This window comes from Camelus dromedarius, chromosome X, assembly GCF_036321535.1.
Source record: "Camelus dromedarius isolate mCamDro1 chromosome X, mCamDro1.pat, whole genome shotgun sequence".
Classification (NCBI taxonomy): Eukaryota; Metazoa; Chordata; class Mammalia; order Artiodactyla; family Camelidae; genus Camelus; species Camelus dromedarius.
Window position 1 is genome coordinate 50,403,979 of NC_087472.1, and position 16,799 is coordinate 50,420,777.

At 32.7% G+C, this 16,799-nt stretch overlaps 1 protein-coding gene and 1 non-coding gene across 2 annotated transcripts in view; both read right to left on the bottom strand.

The window, feature by feature from the left end:
* LOC105091816 (connector enhancer of kinase suppressor of ras 2) overlaps positions 1 to 14,099 on the bottom strand; it is a 47,036-nt gene extending 32,937 nt beyond the window's left edge. Inside the window, exons 1-3 of the mRNA XM_031445993.2 lie at positions 14,060 to 14,099; positions 10,645 to 10,718; positions 1,494 to 1,565 (exon numbers count right to left, since the gene is read on the bottom strand). Coding sequence (XP_031301853.1) covers positions 1,494 to 1,501 — 8 coding nt within the window. The 5' untranslated portion in view covers positions 1,502 to 1,565; positions 10,645 to 10,718; positions 14,060 to 14,099. The remainder of the gene's footprint in view (positions 1 to 1,493; positions 1,566 to 10,644; positions 10,719 to 14,059) is intronic.
* Positions 14,100 to 14,828: 729 nt separating this feature from the next.
* On the bottom strand, positions 14,829 to 14,901 carry TRNAV-AAC (transfer RNA valine (anticodon AAC)). Its single transcript has one exon. It is a non-coding gene; the product is annotated as a tRNA-Val (tRNA).
* Positions 14,902 to 16,799: the final 1,898 nt, after the last annotated feature.

Here is a 16,799-nt window from a genome sequence, read left to right on the forward strand (position 1 = left end):
ACAAAAATGATTAGCCTTAAATCCACTTGCCTACAAACTTTTGACAAGGGAACAAATTTCAAACGGATGTATGTCATATAGCTGTAGAGCTTGTAACTTACAGTAACAGCTGCCCAATGCCATGTGAAGTAACAAACTGTTTTTTTTTTCCTTCAGTTTTAATGTTATGTAATGTATTTAACCTGTATTTAAATAAAACTTGTTTTCAGAAGAAAACTTGTCAAAAACTTGTCTGCATGCCTATCTACCATGAAGCTCTTTTGCTCTTTTTTAAAACCTAATTCCTCACATATATCTTCAGTTTCATCCTCTCTTGCCTCTGTGCTTTATCAGCAATTTCCTTTAACATTATATTTTTAGTCTTCTTCTTTATTGGTTCCTTCCTTTAAACTTGTAAACGTTGTCATATTTTCCCTTTTATAAAACAAAACACTCTACCTTTAATCCTTATCGTCTCCCAGAAGTCAAGCAATCTTCCTACTTCACTTCTTGACAGAATAGAACAAACACATTTATTATTTTCATATTTTCATATTTTTCAATGTCTTTCCAGGGGGCTCATAGCTACACTCATCACTGGGCTCTTTTCTGGGAATATTCACACAGCCTCTCTGATATTGTCTGAATTTTATTTTGTTTTTTTATAACAACTTATTACTTTACGTGCTATCAACACAAAGGTTTTTTTGTTTGTTTCTCAAGACTAAGAATGTTGTTGTGCTTGGGTTTCAGGGGCATAAATAATAGACCAGCAGTGAAACAGGATTAAATTCAACATAATTAAAATACAGAGTGGGCTACAAGCATTCAGTAAGAGAACAACCCTTCTTTATAGCATGTTGAATACAAATATAAGCAATTTTTCCTTTCAAGTTATAGTAATTTAATTCTCTTTTAATCTAAATTAAACGTGAACATAAAAGCCTTGTATAGTTAAAGGTTCATTGATGATGTTAGTCAACACACCCTAAAATCAGTCAGGTGTAATTTAAAATACCAATAATCTTCTACTTTCCCTAAATGAATGGATGTCTTATAGTGCATTCTTTATTCACATGAGAAATTTTTGTTACAAAAGTAAAACTGCATTGATCATATTCCATAGGGACCATGCTTGATATGCAAACAGATAAAATGTGGTTTACTTGGAAAAATGATAAGCTTTAAACTAAGTTGTGGCACAGAGATGTAGTCAGCTTATGGACAGAAGAATGACCAATGTAAGTATGAAATCACTTTTCAATTTTATTGCTCATTCTTTTAAAATTCAAGTCTTCAACTTGTACCATGTTACTCCATTCTCTACATTGCAGCACATTGGCCTCTGTCAGTTAATATAGCTCTCCTCAACTATACTAAGCTCTTGAAAAAATATTTCTTTTTTTTATTAAAAAAGCATGACATTGTACTACTTAGTCTTAGTATGGTACCTGACACATAACTGAGGCTCAATAAATATGTGTTTAGTAAATGAATGAATAGAAATTACTTACTAATTCATCTCATCTGAACACTCAGCAGCAAAGTAGAAATTCTTGATTCTTGCATGGGAGGCTTGGAAATCACTAAAGGCAAAAAGACAGCAGAGAATTCAATTTTCTTTCCAACAATCATTGAAACATTTTCTATTATAACCAAAAAGGGTTCACAGCAACCATATAGTACTATCTCAATTTTGAATATAAGTAAACTAAAGTCCAGAGGAATTAAATGACTTGCTAAAGTTAAAATGGTAGCGACAGAGACTTAATTAGGATAGTGATTTTTAGTGCAGTGCTCTGAGAATGTTCTGTTTGTTTGTTAGAGAAGATGAACAGCTCTTTTGTTTTTAAATTAAATGTCACAGTCAGCATGAAAGGGGTGAAGAACGATGATTTAACAATAACTGAACTGTTAACCAGATTCTACATTTCTGCAGAATTATTAGCTTTCTCTTCTTTGAAATGTCAATATTTTTTGCTTGGTATGTGAACATATAATTAAAATATGGCCCTCTTTGTTTTATTGGCATATGTTTCATCAAAGCAAATGAAGTATTTACGCCTGTGAATTTGCACTTTTGTTGACCAATATTCTAATGAGAAGATAAGAGGTCATGTACGCAGGTTGTCTGCATTATATATTTGTTAACAAATTATTTTTCCTGTTTTGTGAATGGCCCAATTATTTTGTTCATTTTTCTAAAGGAGTCTTAGTGCTTGAAATTCATTTGTAGAAACACTTCTGATAATAAGAATACTAATCTTTTCTGTTTCTCTGGCAATTCTAATTAATCTGTTTTCCCTATTATATCATTTTTGACATATAAAAGCTATAAATTTCATGTAGTCAAATCTTTTTTTACCTTTCTCTTTATGATTTCTTTGGACAGCTAAGATAAATCTATACAGGTTTGACATGAATCACCTCTATTTTCTTCTAGAGTTTAGCTAGCAAGGCATTTAATTTATATCCTTTGATAGATAAAATAATCACACTATTGTTCATCATTTTCTTTTGGTTCATATGTAAAACCGTGGCCTGTTTGAAATGCTTAAAACATGAATTGCCTTTAGGTCACTGAATGTTAATGTTCATGGAAACTTGTAAGGTTCTTTTACTTCTGAAAATACTTTCAACAAATACCAGTGTTGTTTACCCAAGACACATCTTATCCTAATTGTTTTTCACTTACAGATCCATTAGGAATGCAAGATATCGAGCCCGATTTTATACAGTAAGATAGCTCTTGTACTTTCTGTTTGTAAATTAGATCCTAACTTTCTTCATATCATTAAATAAGTTATGATTTCTATATCATTAATAATACAGTAGTTAAATTTCAAAAATTTTGTAAACAAATATAAATTCAAGGGGTAGGCTAGAAAAAAATTTTAATGCAACTTAGCTTCCCTATAAAAACTTCAGATTTTAAATTTTAAAGTATAGCCACATCTCCATGACTTATTTGTAGATAGTTCTTCCCATTTGTTCACTCCACTCACCCTTCTTCAATAAGCATTACTGAGGTTTTCCAAATAACACTTATTAGTTACTGCCCAGCAGAGATACTACATACCCATGTCGATATCTTCCACTCTGAGAATACAGGACCCTATGTCAGCATGAAGAAGTTACAAAAGATGGTCCTTCGTCCCTAATCCCATAGAAACGGAATGATGTTTGACAAGTGGGGATATATAAGCAGCTCTTTTGCCCTTTTCCTGCTTGCCTATTTCTGTTCCCCTTAAATCTTAATTATAAAAATGAGATCACTAAGTAATATTTAACCTAATTCCAGATTATGCTCTGCTGAATGCACACAATGCCTTGCTTAACCTGTTGATTCTTTCCCTAGATTAAAAGAAGAATTGAGTAGTTGAAAAATGACTAGCTCTCTACCCCAACAGCCCCCTTAGTGAACCTGCAGGCAGACTATGCAGACGAGATAACCTCTAAAGAAAGATCGTGAGGAGTAAGCCAGCCTGCACACAATGGAAAATAACAGAGAGCTTAACCTCCTGTTTTGACGATTCACTGAGATTCTTTCCCCTCTTTTTCTTTAAAACCTGTCATGGCTGAGCAGAATCTTGAGAGTTGATTTTGGGGACTTAAGCCTGCTGTCTCCCCAGATTGCCGGCCTCCTGATTAAAGTAGCCTTTCCTTTCTACCCAAACTTGCCTCTTGAGTATTGGTTTTTGAGCAGTGAACAGCTGAACCTGAGTTAAGGTAACAAATTCAACTTAAAAAATAAAATAAATTCTGTTCAATTAATTTGTGTTCAGACATAAATATAAATAGTCAAGTCTCTATTCAGTTCATTACATGTTTAATGTCAAAAATTTAAAATTCAAGTTAATTTTCCATTTATGAATATATATATATATGAGAGAGAGAGAGAGTGAGAGAGAATTTGAATGGTAGTAGTATATTTTAAAGGTGATCTAAAATGTGTCCTAATATAAAAAAACTTACTAATTTTTAGACTCTTACCTATTTTAAGTCACTCAAATAACTTTCTTTTAAGATCAGTTGTAGTTATACATGAATGCAACGTCCAATGTCCTGTCTCCCACTTGTACACTAAGGATTCATGCACTTAAATGTCACTAGAATCAACAGATTTTCTTTGTAAATCCTCCATTCATCAATGAATACATTTCATGGTTTCAGACTTCTTAAAAACAACTTCTGATAAGACAGATACACCTCCAATGGCATCTATTTCAGTGTAGTAGATGTAATAGATGGTAGTCTGTAATATTAGAGAATTTTATGAAAATTGAGTTTCTTTTTGGTCACTCAAAACCTGAACTATGCATAATTCCTAAAGCAGTTCTTTTTTTCCTGTAAATACATTAGTGTTCATCTCCTTAGTGACTTAAGCTCTGGATGGTTCTTTTGTGAGTGTTGTTTGCAAGACACTTTAAGGGGATGAGACTTTCCTGATACACCTTTATAAAAATAACAACCATTTCTATAACTGCCCTATTCCCACTGTTGCACCCCACTTTAGCAAGACAGGAGGATGCTGACACTACTTGATTTATTAGGACTCTACTCTCAATATAGTATGGTTTTCCAGTTATTTCAATGCTTTTCAATTCATATATAGTTGATGAGTGGACACCACTTGCCAGACACTGTCCTACTTGGCACTGATGGGACGTATTCTTTTTTTTTTTTTAAAGAATCAACAGAATACAGGAGTCCAATCATAAAGGACAGTCAAATGTGCTTATACATATTCAAGAAATCAATCATCTAAGTTATAAATAATAAATAGTTCATTTGTGTCCTTTTTTTGATTCCACATATAAGCAACTCTGATTGGACACTTCTAACAGCACTTTTCTGTAAAATAAGGGTATTGGACTTCATCAGGAAAATTTTTTTTGGCACTAAAATTTTTAAAACTCTATAGGTACACACAATAGGTTAAGTTCAAATTCCCTGAAAGGAGAACTTAATTTTTCTTTCATTAGCCATAGATACTTATATTTTAAATTTTCCTATAGCATGATGTGGAATTATAGAATCAATCAGAGGGCTTTAGATCCAGACTCTGCCAGTTACTAGCTGAATGATTATGGGTAAGTTAATTTAACCACTCAGTCTTTTTATTTGTCAAATTAGGATAGTGCCACATAGGGGTGTTGTGAGTATTAAATGAAATAGTGTATGGGAGGTGTTTAGTATACAGTACCTGGCACAAAGTATGTGTTGAAAGGTGGTAGGATGACAAGAATCAGAAATTTGGGAGAGGGTGTCAGAATTTTTTAACTACTTTCTAAGGATAGCAACATTCTATAAAAGACTGAAATTTTCAAAAAGTTCTTAACACATATCACAGTAAGAATTGCCCCTCTGTCTTAACCGTCATTTGTAGTTTTGATTCTAGCACAAAAGGCGTTCTTTACAATATTCCTTTAAAAGAATAGAAATGTGCAGTGAAATTTGTATCTTTCTCTTATCTAATTGATACAGGTTGTCATTCATTAATTCCAGTCATTTTTGAGTATCTGTATATATTTCAGTTTATAATTCTTTGAAATTCTCAATCGAAGAATAACTGACATGCATCCAAATTGGTATATGAGCTTTCCAGTAAAGAAAGAAAAGGTATTGAGGAAATACTGATCACTTTTTTCCTCTTCATTTACCTAGCTGTGTAGAGTTTCACAGTGCTTATGATTCATATCTTACATTTCCTTTTACTGCTGCTTTTTAAAATTCTGCACCTCTCTTATCAGCCCAGTAACAGGGGTTTTATACACATACCCACTTCTCTGCTAGAAATCTCGTTGGCTGAGGCATTTATCTAGATGAGTGGCTAATTCTTCAATTTTAGATTCAGTTACAGCTTGTGGTTCATATGGTTTATCTGAAGGAATATCCAAGTTTCCTTCTTTTATTAAAAGATGGGAAGACATACAAGTAGCCACTCTCTCTGAGTTTGCTTAAAGGGGTCACTGCAGAGCTTCTGCTAATATGCTTCTGCTTGTAACTTTTCAGGAAATCAAAAATTGTCATTTAATATCCCAGGAACACAGTTTATGCTGGAAATCTCTTCAAATTACTTCTTTTATTAAAGTTTTTCATGATTAAGGATGGCATATGGGAATAGAAAATTATTTTACTTTGTTCTTAGCTTGCAAGGTCATATCAGAGGGAAGGTGGTTAATTATTTGCAGCAAGATGACATTGTGATTATGCAAAGAATACAGGTGCTAGCCTTGCTGTTAGTTTTCATATGCATCACTCACTAATCTAATTTTTGCTGATATCTTTGAAGACTAGCTTTTTGTAGAAAAATCTCTCAATATATTAAAAACAGCTTAAAGTACAAAAGATTTATATAAAGCAAAACAATATCATTATATAAATATCTCTGCAGTTTTTACTTATCTAAAAGGCTATATTGTGTGCAAATGTACAGTTAAACAACATTGTCCCCAACAATCCTGCTTCTAATTCATCAACTCACCACATAAACACATTCTCTTATGAACTACCTAATTCCAGAAATTTAAATAAAAAAAGATTTTTGCTGCATCAACAGCAACTGGCATTTTTTCACTCAGCAAGCTTTTCCTTATGCATTCTATGCCATTAAGTCAAACATTTGATACACAACATACGCACTATTCTCAGCTTGAATCAGTTTGACTTTTCTGTTACTAAAACTAAAATATCCAGTGATTCATGTAAGGATACATCCTGTTCAGCCATTCAAGCTTTTTGTTGTTACTCTGCATTTAAATCAAATTCAGTGAATGTTCTTTCTCTCCATTTCAATATTTCAACATCTATCATAATCAAATCCTTCAATGTTTCAATGTTCCCTAATTTTAAGTCATTTAAAGTGTAATGTTTCTACACTTTTGTTTTTAACAGTAAGTGTAAATATGCTGCAATTGATAAATGGCTTATCTGGACACTGAATGTCTATCAAAATTGAGAAATTCAGCGATTAGATGATAATCCCACAATGAAAATTCAAAGCAACTGTTAGTTACAATTTAAGGCACTCAGACTGTTTCTGAAAGGCAAAGGTAATTATAATACTAAAAATTAGATAATCCAATATATTCTAGGTTGAAAGTGTGGCTTATCTAAAAAAATGACTTGGGATAAAACAAAACAACAGTAACAATAAAAATTGGGAATATTTCTTACTGTTTATGCAATTCACCAATTACAAATATACCATGCTCCTTGCAACAAGTGTGTTCTTAAGAGATGCATGACATTCTTTTTATTTCTAAGTCATATATTCCCACTGATAAATTATTACTTTAGAAATACTTTGTCCAAAAAAACTCAGTACCTAAAAAGAGTTCTGGTATTACTTTTTATGAAATAAAGATTATTTGTAATATGATATTTTTATAATGTGAATTATTAATTCACCTATTTTAAAAATGGAAATTTTCAATGTATTAAGTATTCATACATTGGGAGACATTGTAAGCCTGAATAGAAATATTTTCTTCTCTGCAGTTGCATAATATTAGTATCACAGAATCAGCACTAGTATCTTTACATAGTGTAGCAGAACAGTCCACTTTGAGGGAATTAATTTAATAATTAATAGTTCACAGAAAAGATTAAAAAAATTCAGACCACTTAGCTAGAGTTAGCAGCAAATAAAAATATACTAAAAAACTTGAAATATACTGAAAACTTGACATTTTGGAATTCAAGATTTGGTGATTTTTCTGCAATGGAAATGCTGTAACTCTTATTTTTATTGAAGTGAATATCTGATGATTTTGACATTTGCATTTCACTCTCCTCAACTGTAAATATATGGAAACTGCTGGTATACCCTGCTTCATGTGTTATCTCACAAATATTTCTTCTTCACTTTTTTATTTTATTGAATGATTAATAATGTATAGATATCAATATTCATAAATAACATCAAAACTTTTACCTTATAAGCAAAGCACACCTTGTTGGAGAAAAGAAGGCATGATTATGCCATTTGGGTTATGAATCAAAGCCTAGCACAGTAGATCTACAGCGTCTTCCTTAATTGGTTATTTACATATTTATAAATCTTTGATTAGATGGGACCTCACTCTAGTTGAACCAAATTTAGAGTTTTGAGTTTACTTTAATAACTGGGCCAAGAGAGATCTTTTCAACTGCAAATGGCTTCTAAGCTATGGTATTAGACTATATATATATCTGGTATAGGAGGAATGAGTTTATATGTTTTTAGTTCCATATTCTAACTTAACCCTACTTATGGCATAAAAGGGAAGGGAAGAAAGTCAAAGTTGGAGGATACAAATGGGGCAAGAAGTCGTGTCTATCTGTGTTTGTGCTGGTCACATGAGCAATACAGTTAGGGAATATTTACAAAGACTTTGCCTATTAGTATTGCCAATGTAAATTACATGGTTTTATATTCCTTTTATATATTTAAATACAGTCAAATAGGACAAGATATACCTTGAGAAGGCTAATAAAATGTCTGCCTCCATTTATGATATTTGTCTGCTGACAGCTTGCAAACTCTACTCTCCCTTTCCCCTCTTCACCCTAGCCTCAGCTTCTAACCTCCAGAAAAGCCAGGCCAGTCTCCTTTCTCTTCTCTCTCAAGCTATTTTTGGATCAATTAGGGTGCCTGTCTGATCTCCAAAAAAAACCTCATCATGCAAATAATAAACCTTTGCATATTGTCCTGCTGTGTGTTTGTGTGGTGTTATCAGTCTTGACATCAGAACCAAATTCAAAGATGGAGGGTGGGAGACTCATTCTGCCTCTGTGGAGAGACCAAAATAAGCAGAAACCTTGATTTTAAAGGAAAGACATAGTTCTGAGCAATATAAAGAAGCATAGAACTGCAAGTAATTTACCAAATTCTGATAATGATTTGATTTTTGTTTTCCAAAATCAAAGAGTATGTAAGAAATACCTTAAAGAAAACAATCTGATGGTATTTAGAAGAAGGTGACAAAAGCCACCTTTTATTCCTAGGAATGGAACCAAAAGCTTCCATTCCAGGGAGTTTTTAATTAATGTACATGAAATTTGAGCAAGGTGATCCATATGACTATTTTATCATTTAGTGGATTACTTCTAATGGCAAGTTACCTGGGCCTTTGAGTAGCTTTACTCTCTTCCACTTTGAAAGTAAGACTAGTTTTCTGTCCTTACCCCTGTTGCTATTAGATAAATCACTCCTTTAGGTCAGAGGCAAGATGTGGAAAAGTTATGCTCTCTTCCACAGCAGTGCTTGATGTGCAGATAAGTACTGTCTTGACACACTCTTAAATTCACTATAAAAGAAGTTAAGCAATCATATATATATATATGGTAGAGATATATAGCAGAGAGATATATAACAGTTTGAAAGCTACTTAAGAGAACAATTTTTTTCTACTTCTTACTTCAGGCTTGAATATAAAAAGTTTCCCAGAAATTAAGATATCAAAAGGTGGAAACTATATGAACTTCCTCAATAGCCAAGTCTAATTATGTGTTCGAAGTTATGCATAAGTCAAGCTCTCCTGCTTTGATTTAAATACAGTTCTTTGCAATTTTCTTTTCAATTATTCAACTGTCTTTTCATATCATTTTTTAAAATTCTACATTATAATAATTAATTACATGACTCTCTCTACCACTAAACTATACCGATTTCTTTAACCTTTCTTCATGGAACCTATTTTTATATCCCTTTGATTAGATTTATTTACCTTCCCAGGACTTTATCAAGTTTCATTATATCTGTTCTGCAATGTGAAAAAAAAAGATATGCAATTAAAAGAGCATGACTCACACAGGAGAAAAAGTATAATATTCAGTAAGTTTTATATACTTCTCCTTTCAATATCTCCTAGTGCTATACTGCCATCCCTCTAACATCTTAATTTTATAGCTCTGATATAATAGCTTAAATGGACAACTTCAGCTTTCAGAGGGTTTTCTGTTACTTTAATGGTGGTGGGTTTTGTACCCAAGTTCTAAAATAGATTGAATCTCTTGAAAATTGGTAGAATCTTTAACATAATTTGTCAAATATCTTCTAGAATATCAGCCAGAACAGAAGCAGGAGTCATATACATTTTTTGATCCTTTGTATGATTTACTATAAGCTCTTTGTTGGTGGAACTAAGCTAACGTATGTGACTTTCCTAAGCCATAAAAAATCAACAACAAAAAAAGAAAAACTTAATACTTATTGAATCACCTCCTCCTCAGCTTGCTAATGATTTTACGCATACATTATTTAATTACAAAAATCAGGCTACCCGAAAGACAATGCATAACTTGAAGAACATTGTAAAATAGTGGATATTGTAATGTAGTAAGTTAGAGAAAGACTCAAAGAAAACTATATGAGTATTATCATTCTTCCTCCAAAGGAGGGTAAGAGATGTTTTCAGTATTGTACAAGTAAAATAAAGGAAGGTAAAACAAAATAAACCTAAAGAGTGTGTTAATTTCAAAGTAATAGAACTAATATGTTAATCATATGGAATCTGTTAACTATAAATTCCAATCACAGCATAATTCTAGAACACCAGCATTCTGAAGGACCAGGATTATGACTACTAGAAAATTTTAAATTATATATGCGACTTGTATTATATTTCTATTATACAGTGCTGATCTGGACCCTGGACTTAAGGATCTACTACTACTTACTTGCTTCTTCTGCAGTGTGGAGCCAAGTCAATTCGGAATTCAGGTAGATATATAAAACCGTCAGCCTTGGTATCCTGTCAAAAAAGGAAAAAGGAAAGAATAAGATAATGTAAGGAAAAGACCTAGAGAGCATTAGACCTTGAAATGAAGAGTTGAAAGCCAGGTCACCAGGGTGAACACATTTTTCTAGACTGCTTATTCAGGAATGCAGTTTGCATAGCATGCACTTGAAATAGCTTTCTGCAAAGCAAATGGACCGTGCATTTATTAAACCAGCAATGGTAACAGCAAACTCTTCTGTTAATGATTATACAAAGTTACTTCAAAATACTCAAATAGCTTTCAACGTCATTAGGGCATTCAAAACAGGCAGATGATACATCAGCAAAGACAAGCAAAGGCAGCGGTTGGAGCAATATTTAACACATTTCCAAACCTTAAGTTGTCTAATGCAGAATGGCGATCACATATACCAATCATTTTCACTTTCAAAGCTCTTCAAAAAATCTAATAATGTGGTTGCTAAGCATTAAATTGTTCAGTGTATAGGCATCAGAGACCAGTATTTGGAATATGGCCATTAACTCCCTGTGTCTGTCTTATCCTGTTTTTTCTCTTTCTGTCTCTAATACTACAAGCAACCCATTAAATTTCTAAGAAATTGTCATGAAATGACACTAAGGTTAGTAACATACTCCAACTTATTTATAGAGCTTAGTAAAATCTGATCATTTTAATTCTACCAAAGCTTATCAAGTCACTTTTTCTTTCTGAGTCACAATTTCTTCAAGGATAAGAAAAGGGAACAGAATATGTTGTAGGTTTGTAACATGCATCGTAATTCTTAAGTAAAAAGTTCTATTGACATATTCAAGTTATATGAAAATATAAAATTATCAATCACTGAATTAAAAAATTATAACATCAAAAATTTAATAATAACCTGAAAAAGGGTCACCTGGAAAAAAAAACTCACAAAAGTGGATCCATTGAAAAAGGCACTGGAACTTTGACTCAACTTGTATTAAGCTAATTAACTGTAAGAATATTCTGTCAATGCATTTAAAACATGGTGGATAGAATTTACTATGTTTTTTTTCTGTTTAATTTGGACAAGGATAAGATGAATGATATGAATCATGTTCATCATGTGAGGCTATGAAGGCAATATAAAATGGTTTGCTATTTCATAATTACACTTAAGAATTTTCACACTTGAAATAGAACATTTTTAACATTGGTTGGGAAAAAGGGAATAAGAATATGATGGGAAGTAATATTTATTGAGGACCTATAATGTGACAAGCACTGTGCAATGGTACTTTACATACATTAACTCATTTAATTATCATAACTGTTCATTAATTCAAATAATGTCTATTGAGCACATATATTGTGCCACATGCCGAATACATTGTTGATTTGGAGATGGGATTGAGAGGAAGGAAAGGAGAGAGAGAGACAAAGAGAGAGACAAAGAGAGAACTTGTGAAAGTTTATGGTTCATGGGGGACAGACACTAATACAAAAACCACGAACAAAAAATGTAAAATTACAAGTGTATTATGTGCTATTAAGGAGAAGTACATGATGCTATGAGCTAATAATAATTGATCAAGTCAGGGGGAGGAGATCAGGGAAGGCTATCCTGAAGGAGTGATATACTGAAGTGAGGTCTGAAGGAAGACTAGGAGTTAACCAGGTGATGGAGTCAGGAAGAAGGAAGGGCACATGCAAAGGTTCTGTAGATGGATGAAGCATAGCACTTTAGAAACACTTAAATAAGACTAGTGTGGCTGGAGTGTAAAAACCAAGATGTGAGTGGAGAGGTATGGGATCCATGTGAAGCTTGTTAGTTTGTATTACAGATTTTATTCTAAAAGTAATGGGAAGTTATCAATGGTTTTTAAGAATGGGGACAGAGGAGAGTGGGATGAGGTGGGGTAGTGGTGATATGATCAAATTTTCACTTTTAAAAAAGATTGCTCTGATTAGAGTGGCAAAATAGATTAGGAGGGAGGCTAAAGTGGATGTGGGGAGACAGGTTAGGAGGCTACTGAAATTGTTTAGGTGAAAAATGATAGCTTGAACTTTGTTAGAGGCAGTGGTAATGGAGAGAAATGGATGAATTTAAAAGATATTTAGGAGACAATATCGGCTAGATTTGATATGCCGAACTATAGGAAGTGAAAAAGTGGAGGGTTTGAGGATGACTCCTTAGAGGAAAATCACCTGAAAGGAGACATAGTTCTGAGAATGGCAAAATCATGAATTTAGTTCTGAAAATACTGAATAGAAAGCATTGAGTAGAAGGCGCTTTTGAGATATCCCAGCAAAGAGATCAATTGAACTTGTAAGTCTAAACTGAGAAGAGAATTGGGGGTATAGATATAAATATGTGTGACCTCTGTGTGATTGTAATTGAAGCCATGGACACAGGTAAAATAATCTAGAAAAGGAGTATAGATTGAGAAGAAAACCTAGAACTGATACCTGAAGAATTCCAACTTTTAGAGATTTGGGAGAGTAGGAAATCATGCAAAAGTGACAGAGGAAGGAGTGTCAGGAGATGTCTAAAGAAAACCAGGAGAGGTCAAGTAAGCTACGGTTTGAAAATGTCTGTTGGACTTACATGGACGCTCATGGTAACCTTATCAAAATTATTCCCATGAAGTAAAGATGGTAGAAGAGAAATAAGAGAGTAGTGTGGAGTGAGATAATAACAACAGCAAGTGTAAAGAACATTATGAAGAATTTGGGCTGTGAAAAACAGAGAGATAGGGTCAAAGCTGGAGAATTTTTTTGCGCTCTAGACTTGTTCTCTCCACTGGGGTAAATTTCATGACACCTTATGCTCAACATATTCAACACCAAACTCATGATCTTGTCCCTTGTCCAACACAAAAAAACCGAAACAAAAGCCAAAAAAAAAAAAAAAAAACCCCAAAGAACTGGTCTTAGAGTGCTTTCAAAATCATTAAAAGGCACCTCATTTATCTGCCTTTTATTTAAATGGAAGTACTTCACCATGTTTAAAAGTCTATGAGATGGATCCACTTGAAAGGGAGAAATATAAGAAAGAAAGAGATGAAAATACATGGCAAGTACTATTACTTGCCTTGAGAAAATGAAGAAAATGAGTCTCAGAGAAGGTAAGTAACTTGCCCAATCCCTTAAAGCTAATAAGTGAAAGAACCTGGATTGCAAATCAGGTACTTTTGGTTTCAAAACTATTCACTCTAGTGAGTTTCCTGTAAATTATTTTCTAACAGAAAGTAACATCAGTGGCCTATTTCTTAATATTAGATATTATGAGCATCCCTTTTTGTCAGAAATTCACTTCTCTAATATTAATACAAAGATGAAGGACTATTCTAACTAATAATAGATCGTCTTCCCTTCCTGGTACACTTACATTCAGGTGTGAGAACCAGTAGAGAGTTGACTGTTTCAAATTAAACCAGTATCTTTTCCAACTAAAAAGGGAGATTCCTCTAGACTGTCTTTTTTTCCAAAGCCATCCCTCGCATTTCCCGTGGCCTAATTCAGTACAGGCCATTGCACAAAATTGAGTTCTAGCCATAAAATATCGGTCTTCCTCAGTGAAAAATGAGGGCAAGACCCTTCTAAACCAAGACACTGCAAAAACAAACATAGGAACAGAAAGTTAATTTGGATATCATAACAATGTAGATTTTAAATTATCACATTTTCACAAGTTTACCATAATCCAACAACCCATCAATATTGGACAAAATTTTTCTTTTCACTATAAATGGCAATATGTTTATCTTTTGTTTACTTATGGCCATTTGTTTCTTATTTAGTTAACCATCTTCTAGCCCTTTGTTTCCTATTGGTCTGTAAATCTTTATCTTACTGATTGATATATTAAGGATATTAACCTTTTGTCTGTCATAGATAGTGTAAATATTTTCTCCCCCGTCTTTTACTTTTATTTATGGCATTTTTTAATGTATACAGTTTTAAATATTTAGTCACAGATATTAACATTGTTTTCTGCTTTTAGCGTCATGTTTAGAAGTGTTTCTTTTTTTCATTAGAATCATTAATACATCTGGAATTTTTTGTATATGATATAATATGATGATCTAGGTATATTTCTCTTCTGTTTATTTATTTATTTGGCAGGGGGAGGTAATTAAGCTTATTTATTTATTTAATAGAGGTACTGGGGATTGAACCCAGGACCTCATGCATGTTAAGCACGCACTCTACCACTGAGCTATACCCTCTGCCCCCTAGGTATATTTCTCTTTTCCAAATGTTTTGACAGTTGCCCCAAATTATCTATTGAATAATCCATCTTTTCCCCATTAATTTGAAATATTACCTTCACAATACACTAAATTATATTTTACATTAGTCTGCTTCTGGATTTTCTAATTTGTTTCATTTAAATGTTCATACGTATATATATTTTTTGCCAGTACAATAGTATATTAATCATTATACATTTATAGTATATTTGAGGATTTATTAAGGTAGATTCTCTCTTAAACTTACAGTTTTTTCATGGATTTTTTTTTGATGTTTTTTTTTCCCCCGGATAAACTTTTAGAGATAGGGTCAACTTCCAAACAGATCTTAGTAAACTTTTGATTGAAATATCATTACACTTAAAATTAATTCTAAGAGATTTGCCATATTTACAATATTAAGTATTCTAAGGCAAGAACATGGCCATATAACATTTATTCAAGACTTTCTTTGTGCCTCTGAAAAATTTTACATTTCTCCCCATGTGTGTCTTATACATTTCATATTAAGTTTGTTCTTATGTATTTTACAGTTGTCGTATTTTGGAAAAAAATTTTCTATTCCTGGCTACCATTTTATTACTGCTATATAATAGATAGCATAAATGATTTTAATCCTAATATTTTGGGGTTTCTTATTCTGTATGTAGGTAAATAGCCTACAATCATAAAACTCTACTTAAAATTTAGATAAGTTATAGTTTAAGTGAAAATAACTTATTGGACATAAATCAACCTTTATCTATGCCAGGTAAACAAGATTAAGAACATGATTGAGAGCAGAATTAGGCTTCTTAAAAATCCTTTTAAAACATCTCAATATAATAAACATGAAAATTTTGTCTTAGAGTACTTAGTTCCTCCCCAATGCATATATAGTTTTTCCTTAAAAGCCCAAAGTAAATTTATTTATAATATTAGAACTTTTCTTTAAAAATTTAGTTTAATATTGTTTTATTGATTATAATTGTCTTACAGAAGTATAACGTCATTAAATTTAGCTGCATTTTTAGAAACACATCACTCCAGAGCCCAGCTTGTAACAGTTACACTAATTATCAAATTACTATTGCTTTAACCCAGTCAATTTTATAATATTCTGTAATCTCACAGGGTTCTGCTAATATGAGCAAGTTCTCCAGCAGGTTTCAGTAGAATAGTCCCTTCTAAAACATTTTTATTTGAGGAGCTTATGCTCAAAGTACAGGGCTCTTCACAAAGCCAAAGCAAGCTAAACATTTTTCCTATGGTTAGCTTCCTCTTAAGGGCATGTTACTAAAGAGAACAGTTTATCTCAGAATTCTAAAACCATGGTACTACTTGTGCAGTAGGTCACTCTTTCCTTGTGTGAGTTCATACTTATATAAATATGTGCAGAGAGTGGGGCTTTTAAGATTGTAATAATTTTGCAAAATTACTGCCTTAAAAGATGATCATTACCATTTCTGTCTACTATGGAAGGAAGGGTTTTTCCAGATAAACCCTTCTCCAGCATATTAGAACTACAAATTTTTTTAAGCTAGAATGGACCTTAGAGATCATTTAGCTCAAATAAAGCTAACACAAGTCAAGTGACATGTGCAATGGCATTGCTACTTGGTGATAGAGCTTGACTGAAAATCCAGATCTCTTATTATACCAGCTGCCTATCTCTGCCCACTAATCGCTGGTGAGATTGTTCCATTCAGCATTCTCTTATTTTAAGGACCTACACTAGTTTCACATTAAGGATGAATGTTCCAATGGTTTATTAAAATGTCACCTTTGAAATGAAGGTCTTACTCACTCAAGTCAGATTATCATGACAGTGAAAATCTGTCCAAATATTAGGATTTATCAGAAAGTGGGCTTCTTATAAGAGTGATCTCATCACAA